Genomic DNA, 10,508 nt, shown 5'->3' with positions numbered 1-10,508 from the left:
GACGGCGCACACGAGGACCGGGCAGGCCAGCACCACGCTGATGGACAGGAGGAGCCAGTGGCGGAGGCCAATGTACTGCTCCCAGAAGAGGAAGGGGTAGCCATTGGGGTAGCTGGAGAGCCCCAGGCTCGTGTAGTTATTGCAGATGGTTCTGACTTTCTCGATGGCTTCAACGAAGTCCGAGGTGTCACGCAGGCCGTTGAGGTAGAAAGGGAACTGAGCATATTCGATGGGCTCTGCCGCGGGGACTGCACAGGAAAGACAACAGGGAGAGGGCCCAGGAGTCAGGGGCTCCCGGCAACACTGACAGAGGCAAACAGGCTTCATCCGAAGGCGGAAAAAAGGCAGCAAGCGTCCCACCGTTAGCCTCCCAGACGTGCGTCCCCAGATTCTCCGTAAGTGCAATGAGGAGAGAAAGGACTCAGCAAGAAAGTCTGCTTACTTCTCTTCTTTCAACGTGAAAGACAAACAATACCAGTGATAGTCTTGATAGTCTTAAGGTCTTAACAGTTTCAGTCTTCGGTTTAAAAAATTTTAAATGATACTGAACTTTTGATTTTGGGGGAGGGGGGTTGCAGGTGGAGGAGGAGACTGTGATCTGTATATTGATTTACCCTTAGATTTTAATCTTCTAGAAGCAGTCCTTGTTTGCAATGGGTCTAAACAACTTAAGAATTTAATTGTGGTAACATTTTTTTCTGTTCAACTGACACAAGTGAAAATACTAAGTTCAAACCATTTTACTTAATCACTTATGAGAACAAAATAACTCGAAAGTCATGCTTTACTGAGAAAAATGCTTAACTTTCTTATCCTTTTAGTGATCTTACACACTTAAACCTTCCATGCTTCTTTTTTAATGCAATGCTAAGTCTTCAGCAGCAGGGGAAGAAATCCTCACACAACAAGCATTTAGTTACTGCCGTTGTGTGTTCCAGACCCTTTGGGGTCATTCAGCTGACTTGCTAAACATGATTTGCCCTATTATAATCTCAACTATAAATTTTCATTAAGACAAGCCTTGGCTGCTTGCCACCAAGCTCTGAGGTTTAGATACAGGGAAGCACAACCCGCCTGCTCTCCAGCCATGTTCGCAAAGGGACTGTCTTCTTTCTCACGTCCATCCTCAGCCTCATACCCAAGGCATAAGCAACTAATATCTCTAACATAAATGCAAATTAAATCCATCCAGAACCACCTTTCAAAGTTGGGGCTGAGAGGTGAAAGGAAGAGGACGCTGTTGTATACAGACTTTTCTGCTCCGGTTTAAACAGCTTTGACAGAGTACAGGTGCTTGGTGGCTTATAGGAATGACTCAACTTGCCAAAAATCCCTTCAACACCAGAGTTGACAAAGTTAAGATAAACATATAATCCCCAGTGATAAAACTCTGCAATAGTAAAACAACACTCAACCTGGAGGCGTCCCCAACTTTCACATGGAACAGCTGGCATTAAAGAGAGATGCCTGGTGGATGTTTTAGAGTCAAAGGCACAAAGAGAGATTAGAGACTCTTATTTCTCAGTGTGATAGAGCATGAGTTGTATTTGATTACACATCCTCATCTGTCTCCCAGAGTTTTAAACTAAAAGAAATACATTGTTCTGTTTACACTTTTGAACCCTAATTGGTGTCAACGGATGAGGGCTATAACTGAGCTTGGAAGTACAGGGTGCAAGGAGCCCTCACCAGCTTGCAGGTCCAGTGGAGGGCTACTTACTTCTCAGCCTGGTTTCTGGCATGTAGTCGGCTTTGTCATGAACCCACTCAGGACGGTGAGGCCGGATGTTGGCTTGGGAGGCGGCATAAGCCACAGGGTCGTTGCTGACCCAAGCAGTCAGGTAGATGTAGAAAGCACTGGGGTTAATGATGCCGTCTGCATCCACCAGGCGCCGTTTAGTCAGCTGCAAAATGGGTAGAACAGGAGACTTTCAGAGTGGGGGCTTGGGGTCAATGCACTCCTGCCTACAGAGAAGCAGAGACTGCACCAGCATTTGCAACAAAGAAGAGAATGTCTCTGTTTGCAAGTGCAGAAAATCCCATGAGAACACCTTTGGTTCCTTTTAAAATGCACTTATCAGAGAATGCAACAATCGGCATGTTTATAACACACATACACACACACACACACAGTTCGGCAGATGGCCCAGGAATTGACTGAACCAATTAAATCTGAACGCTAAAAGAGTGTCTGCAGCCAAGGCAGAGAATGAACAATCTGGAGAAACATATTTATAGGAGGGGAAAGGGGAAAAAAAAACCTGGCAAGAATCCCCATACACGTCTGTGTGCAGTTAACCTCTGCTGTTAACACTGAAGGAAATGCCACCCAGTAAATGGAGGAGAGCTATAAAAATAAAACAACATCTGTATAAATTTTGCTAACACTAGCCTCCTATGACCTGTGTATTCAAAAGATGTCCATCGCCAGAAAGTAGAAGGGACGGGTGCACAGTCTTGGTCTTTCTGGGAATCTTAGTCTGAGCGAGGTGGTCACATTTAGCATATGTGCCACATCCTAAGAGGAAGCCAAATAGATACTACGCTCCCTCCAGAGCTGGTCTGCGGGCCTTGTATAGGTGAAACACATCCAGAGACAAATACACACAAACACACATGTACATATGCATATATTTTTTCCTGTTTACTTCAGATGGAGACCTGGTTCCAACACTTTTCATCTTTAACAAAATGAAAAACACCAGTGACAGAAGTTAATAGGGAAAGAGTAAAGGAAGAAAGTGGAGGAGAGGGAGAGAACTAAATTTCAGGGATCTGGATTCAATTAATCCACAGGATATGTAACAACTGTATGTCTTCAAGCCGTCTCTGGAATTACATAGTACAGCTCACAAGGCCTCCGTGCACCCAGCACGCTTTTCTCCCTCCCAGGCAGAGGAAATGATGTCTGGCGGCCTGGCCCAATCACATTTGTTCCACGGTGTCCCTGGTCCCTAAAACCAACCCAGCCCCCAGCATCCCCCTGCCATCTCTCAGACAGACTTCTCTGCCTGCATCCTTGTCAAACCTGACAGCATGCTGCATGCGGCCATAAAGCACTAAGTTCACACTCCATAATAACTCTGAACAATGTACTTTGTAAATCTGTCACCTTTAATGCCAGCAAAAATGGGGAGACAATAAACAGAGCTGCTGGGAAGATCATTAGCATGACGGTTTTCTGCCTCAAGGTGAAGCAAGTAAGCTACAAAGAACAGTGGGAGGAGGACCTGGGGAAGCCAGGAGTGGGACTGGACTCCTCTGAAATGTGAAGGGTCCAAATGCCCTCACCAGCATGCCCAAGAAATCAGAGGGGATATGCTGGAATCCAAGTGTCACAGCCAAGAGGCAAATGCAGCTGGAGAATATGATTACCAAACAGGAACAGCTCTTCTTTCGTCGGGGGTAAGCATAACAGTGAGTCCATGAAGGGTCCAAAGATCTGCATTTCCGTCTGCCTCACTCATGACAGAGTAATCTGTCTGTCCTCCCCTACCCCTCATGCCACAGTGACCCAAAGGAATCAAACCTAACAAATCTTCCCATCCTGCTAGTAATCTCTCCTAGCCCATCCATCACCCCAACTTCTGTTCTTTCAAATTCTGCTACCCAACTGACTCACCTTTCCAAGTTTGAATATAACCAAGACTGACATGGTAACAAGGACTAGAATTCAAAAGAGAACAGTATGCAACACAGTATGTCTAACATCTGAAAGAATCTGCACTGCCTCAACTATACTTTGCTCTGACAACTGCTCTGAAGATAAGTAACACACTTGTCCCCATTCGACAGATGAGCAAGGTGAGGCACCCTGGTTTGCCCGCAGCCACACAGTTATCCAGTGGGATAAAAAGCCCCAAAGCCCTGCTCAACAACTCTCTCTGAAGCTCCCAAGGTGTAAGGCAGTGAGAGTACCTGACTGATGTCAATGGGCTTATCACGGCTGCCGGTTTGTACCAGGAGTTTGTAGGCAAGGACCCCATCATCCGATCCATTTTTGTAATTGTTTGGCATGATTTTCCCGGTTTCCCAGTCACTGTCAAATGCATCCTGAAGTCCTAGAAAAGGCAAATGTGTGTAATATATTATAACTCTTAACCAGATTGATCCTGGTCCTAATGGGGTGGACTGAGGACAGAGGAGTGTTCGCCATCAACTCCAAGCATTCTGTATTCTGCTTATTCTTGATTTCACGTTATACTCGTGTTTCGTGAATGAACTTCAGGATGCTGATAATCACTGCTTCAAAAGGCAGAAGGGAGGGAATATTCATTTCTAGGAAACAAATACACATGTTTTGACCCCAAACTCTGCCCTCTTCTCCCCCAGGTCATAAGAAAGCAAGAGAAAGCTGGGTGAGGAAGACACACTAGGCTCAAACACTGTTTTGTTATACATTAGGGACTAAGCCATGGGTTCTTCAATACAACCAGAAATTCCATTCAGAGCAGGAAAAACACATTCAAACCCCCAACTTCAAACAGCAACTGAGTTGCTTCTCCAGCCCAGGGTGAGTGAACATGATTCTGTCAATTTGTTCCATCTGTTCGACTTGTGGAGCTAACACAAGCTGTGGGATCGGCTGCCAGGTTGTGTAAAGATCACAGCCAACACCTATTCACTCTCGACTGTTCTCTTCCTCTTTGCCACCCTTCCTTGAAGAGGGGGTGTGAAGGAGGGGGAGGATGGATCTTGTGTGCGCATGTGTGCAGGGAAATACCTCACAGGGTAAATTTGGATCAGATTGAGAACAGGAAGCCACAGGCCAATACAAGGGGGCTCTGTGAGAACAGATGACAAACCGCAAGGCCGGGGAGGGGGAAGGAAAGAGCTTTGTGGGCTTGGGGGATGGGCGAGCCCACCAGCCCACCACACACAGCTGCGCTTGGCCTCTGTAATCAAAACCATCATTACAGACCTGACGGTTTGGCTACAGCTGTAAAGAGATAAGCGTGTTGGAAGAGAAAACAGGGCCCTGGTGACCCGGCCTTAGGCGCTGAGCAACTGCTGGCTCACACACAGTCTCCTCTGACACCCTCACCCCTTTCGTTGCCCTGCACCCCCAAATCACCTCCCACGTAGAACGCCAGAGTCCCAGCCCCTAAGAAGCCACATCTTTTGAACAAGCTGCACACGCACAGGTTAGCCGTGATCAGTAGGAACGGAGGGAGCGTCTTCAGTCACCTCAAAGTCACCTGCCCCCCACTCCCCCCAACACACAGAACTGGTTCTGTTTTTCATGCTCAAAATGGGGGCTGAAGTTGAGGGAAGAGGAAAGCACAGACCCTCTCTCATGCTCTCTGTCCCTCTCTGTCTGATCTTCTCTAAACCTTTGCTGTGGGCATTGTTTTCACAGGAACAATTTGGGGATGAGGCCCGCGGGCTCCGTGGTGAAAGAAGGCCCTGTTTGGGGAGTGTGGAGCGACTGCAACGCTGGGTGGGGAGACCACCGGGAACGGCTGTGCTTCCCTTGCACACAGACTGTTTTTCATAGCGAGGCATGCACACAACCCTCAGTATTGAACAGATGTTATTTTATTACCTAAAGCCTTTTTTTTTTTTGCTTTTGAAAAAAAACAAACAGGAGAGAAAAAAACCACCTCTACCCCACAACCCCCCAGAAAAGAGGCCTGTTCTGGTTTCCTCACCGTAATAGAATTTTCATCACTTTGTGGCTTCCATGGCACTTTAACCCTTTCCTCTTGACCTGCTAATCCTGAGGAGCAGCTCAGGCTTATAGTGAGTGTGGGGCTGTCTAAGCATTTTACACTGACTACCTCTCATTTAATTCTTAAAACCTCATGAGTTTTTAAGCCTGCTAGTATTCTTTTACAGATGAGAAAACTGAGGCTTAGAATGGTGAAGTGACGTAAGGAAAGTCACACAGCAGCTAAGTGCTGGAGTTAACCTTTGAAGAGGCAGCCTCTTCCAGAGTTGGCTTGAACCACAGATGCTCTGAACTGCCCTGAATGCACTGCAGTGCCCAGGAAGCATTTGTCGGAGCCTCAAGGATAAGACAGCAGAGCTAACATGGGCATCAATGATACAAAGTGGCAATCAGGGGTCCCAAAAATCTGAGTGCAGTTGTTGGATATTTATACTCTGAAGACACCCTCGAGTGAGACAAAGAAAGAAGGATTTGATTTGGGGAGGTCACCCCCCACTGGCTATTTATTTTAGTTCAACTCATCATTGACGCTGCTGGCCCCTACTCGCCATTCACTCTACTGGGGCTTCAGGATGAATGAGAAATAATCACTGACTTCATAGAAAAGCTAAGTTCTTTCATAATTAGTATATTATTTTCTGACTAATTATCAAAAAACTCAAGTAATAAGTTTTGGCCTAAGTGCACACAAATTACAGAATCTTGACACAAAACAAGGAACAGGAATTTGCTTCTTCCCTTGGCTAACGCTTCATATTCCAACACATGCCCTGCAGCAAAGAATTGTGATGTTTCACTTATTTTACAGCAAAACATGAAATTTTGGCTAACTTTTTCATTGAAAATATTTTATACCAGAAATTATTTTCTAGTGTGAAGTTTTGAGTTAATTATCCCTATTGCCAATTTTTCTTTGATATAAGAGCTTAAAAAGAAAATGTTAATCTAAACTTTATTTGTGTAATGAAGTGTGAAATATAAACAAACACCATTTGTGCAATACGGTTTTATCACTAAGGCCACCTCATTTGCATATATGTTTAAAGGTGACATTTGAGATACTTTCTGTATTTCGATTATATATTTTTATGAGTAAACCCCTCCTCCCTTAAAAAGACCACTGGAATGTTGCTAAAGACCTATGGGATTGACATGGTTTTCTAATGGGGGTCCCATCACTTATAACTACCCAAAATGTTCTTAAGGAAAGCGGATTCAAGGACAACTACTTCCTTGGAAGAAATAAATGTTCAAAGACCAAATCAACCACACAAAAGGCCTGAAAAGCATCTAGGCAGCTGGTGGTCCCAGTATCTGGCCTTCTGTGTACAGCGCTCTGCTGGACCTTGGCAGAGTCAGAAGCAGAGATCTGGTCTGGCTGGGACCCAGATCAGGGGCCATGAATGGATCTTACTTGGTCTAGATGGGTGTTGTTCACTTAGCAATGAAAACAGGATTCAAGCACACCTTTTAAAAAGATTCTCAAGTCCAAATGTTTTAGGTCTTTAAAGGGATGAAAGCATGAGGATAATTTATAATACGCTATAAAAAGGTTAGCTTTCTGCACTGCCTGGAGACAATGCCCTGCTGCCTCCTTCCCAAGCTCCGCCTAACATGCCATACTGAGCATCCAAAGGAATGGCCAAAGACACTGGAATCAATTCCACAATAACCCTTCTTCGCTCAGATACTGGCAGTGCTCTGCAGACCTCTTTGTTATTTGTGGCAAGTTATTTGCATGTCTTTGGCCAAAGGGGAAAAAATGAAAAGCAGGGGATCTCTCAACTTTCTGGGTCCTCTTTTGATTCATTATCTGGGGAAAAAAAAAAAAAAACAGCCTCCCATACTACTGTAAAAAATAAGACCTGTAACAAATTTAAGTTAATCTCATAAGCATGTTAAAAAATATTGTTAATGTCATGTAGTCCTCTTTGCCTTCCTGAGAAAGAGCTCAAATGTGATAATACACGCAAGAACAAAATTCTGGGAACATGAGTCAAAGCTAGAATCTGTATTGAACGATTTTCAATCGAATTTACATTGTTTACCATTTCATGCAAAATCACAGGGAAACTGGCTGCTTAATCTTTACATACAAGTGTACTGACTTAAGACCATAAAAGGCATTTAAATCTGTATTTAAACAAGCCTAATTAAGTGGGAAATTAAGACAATCATTTGGATAACTTAAGCCAAAAAATGTTGGGGCCATAATTATTTCGGTATTGCGGTAAGAATATTTTTGCTTGAATTGTGTGTATAATTATCTTGATTCTCCACTCCACTTTGCATGTGTCAACACATAATAAATGAACAGATGTTCTTAGAATTACTGAATACATTCATATTCAGTCAACAATTAGGAGCAAATTTAGGCCCTCTTTCTCTCCAGTTTACTACTATTTCCTAGAAATGTTTCTAAGGACAAGGTAAGAAGTGAAGAAAGACATTTTAAAGCAGAATCGATTATTTATGATATACTATCAGATGCGATTGAGCATTTAAGTTTATTTCATATGCCAAGTCAAGAGATAGTCAAAATATGGAATTTTAAATTATATTCTCCAATGATGCAAACTACTGGTATAGTAAGCTATGATCTGGCAGCGAGTCAGCCTAGAAATTCCATCAACATTTGAATTTCACTTGGTCACCAAACTAACCACTATTCAAAAAAAAAAAAAAAAAGAGTACTAGAAGCATCCAGCTCCATATTTTATAACCTACTTTCCCATTTCCTACTGTGTACTCATAAATTCTTACAGAAGTTTCTCAATTGGCTATTTGAATTGTTTGCATTGTTTTACAGGTAAAAACCAGATTTGGGAGCTGTCCCAGAGCCTATATAAGAATTTTAAGCAATCCTTAGAACTCAATGAAACATGTCAGTGTTACATTATGATCTAACACTTGAGTAAAGTGAACAAAGAGAACCTGTGGAAATCGAACACACCAAAGACCAAACGGTGAATGTTCACAAAGGATGAGTGCCCTCCAGCAGCATCTTACCTTGGAGCCAGTCTCTGAAGTAGTGCAGCCACATTTTGGGAAGCTGTTTATTTTCTTCCAGCATGACATACTTCACATTACTGAAACTCTTATGAAGGTCATAAAGTAAGTGCTGGATATTCGGGTAATCTGCTTTCTGAGTGACTATATACATGTTGTAGAAAGAAAAGTATTTGAACTGTGCAGCAATAAAGTCATATTCTCTAGTTTCCCGAGGCACAATGTCTGTAAGATCCAGCCCATCACGCACTCGGGTGGTCCCATAAAGGCTGACCCCCAGCAGGCCCAGGAAAAGGAAGATCACCACGACCTGCAACAGAATAAGGGGCCCGAGATCAGACCCAGAGGAACATAACCGAGCCTCTCTCGACAAAGATGAGCTGTTTGGTTTATACCTCATTCTTACCATAATACTGCCTGGAAATAGCATGTAGGGGTCGTTTTTCCAGAGCAATAAAAACAGAAAATCATGGTAAATGCATTTTAAAACAAGCTCACAAAGTATAAAATGTTAAAAATGCAAGGAGTTGATGCAAATTTGAAAGAAACATTTGCCACATATAGATTCATGCCTGTAGAAGATGAGCTCATTAAAATGGCCTCCAGCTCTAAATGGGCTGACTCCTTAGGAGGCCTGAAATGTATCACATCTGAAGAAGCAATCTAATGAATTTCAAAGGCGCCTGCTTTGTTATTTTTTGAAGAATAGAGTCTTCTGTTTTGGTAATTACCTTGGCTTTTGGTTTTAAGAGGAAAGGAGCATAGTGCTTCTCAGCGAAAGATGAAAGTGTCCACCTGGTGCAGGGGGGCTCCAGGCAGTGGAGGCCGGAGTCAGAGAACTGGGAGAGCAGGTCCCTTGTGGAGCTGGTGCTCTCGGGGCTCTGGCAGCTGAGTGTGTCCTGAGCCATGGTGACGGGCTGCACGGAGATCTCGGAGCGTGGCTCGGCAGTGGTGTAGTACACGTGCGTGTGGGGGTCGTACTCTGTGCGAAGCTGTACCGTGGACTGCATGGTGATCTGGGTTTCATGGGCGAAGCCGTGGCTGCTGTAGGGGGGGGGGGGGCTGTAGCGGGTGTTATCGTGAGTCTCTGTGTAGGCCTGGGGTTCAACCTGAATCACTCTGCTGACACAGGGGCTGAAAGAGGGGGAATTATATTGCAGTGGGATACTGAAACAAGGAAACAATGCCTTCATCTTTGCCAATGACTGATTCTACCCACTTTACATAGTTCTGATTTAGGAACAAAATGTTATCACTGAACTCCACAAACATCATCTGGTTTATCTATCTGGACAGAGACATAAGTCAAAGGGGGCCAAATGGATGCTTGATCCTGAATCTGGCTGACAAAAATCAAGTTACATGCTGATGAACCTTTTTAATGCAGAATTCCTTTAAAAAAAGACTCAAAAACCAAACCACCCAAAGGGTGATACTTTTTCCAGATAGTGGTATTAAACCATTGTTCTGCCCATAGGGATACAACCCACTCCCAATGATCAGCAACACTGGTGTGTGATAAACAATGACCACTGTATCACAACCTCGGGGCTGTTGAGGATGCTCGAGGGAGGGGAGAGACCCCGTGACTCTGACGTCCTCCTGAGGAAGCACCCTCTGTATATCATCTCCCCTGTGTCCAGCACACTGTTAACTACACCGTGACTCAGACGTCCTCCCGAGGAAGCACCCTCTGTCTATCATCTCCCGTGTCCAGCACACTGTTAACTACACCGTGACTCTGACGTCCCCCTGAGGAAGCACCCTCTATCATCTCCCCTGTGTCCAGCACACTGTTAACTACACCGTGACTCTGACGTCCTCCCGA

General features: G+C 44.3%; 1 protein-coding gene across 1 annotated transcript in view; it reads right to left on the bottom strand.

Moving 5' to 3' along the window:
* Positions 1-10,508, bottom strand: part of PTCH1 (patched 1) — a 70,943-nt gene that overhangs the window by 15,054 nt on the left and 45,381 nt on the right. The window contains exons 14-18 of the mRNA XM_010836064.1: positions 9,412-9,814; positions 8,681-8,990; positions 3,919-4,061; positions 1,721-1,904; positions 1-248 (exon numbers count right to left, since the gene is read on the bottom strand). Coding sequence (XP_010834366.1) covers positions 1-248; positions 1,721-1,904; positions 3,919-4,061; positions 8,681-8,990; positions 9,412-9,814 — 1,288 coding nt within the window. The remainder of the gene's footprint in view (positions 249-1,720; positions 1,905-3,918; positions 4,062-8,680; positions 8,991-9,411; positions 9,815-10,508) is intronic.

Source organism: Bison bison, unplaced genomic scaffold, assembly GCF_000754665.1.
Source record: "Bison bison bison isolate TAMUID 2011002044 unplaced genomic scaffold, Bison_UMD1.0 scf7180017864057, whole genome shotgun sequence".
Taxonomy (NCBI): Eukaryota; Metazoa; Chordata; class Mammalia; order Artiodactyla; family Bovidae; genus Bison; species Bison bison.
This window is presented reverse-complemented; position numbering and strand designations above follow the sequence as displayed.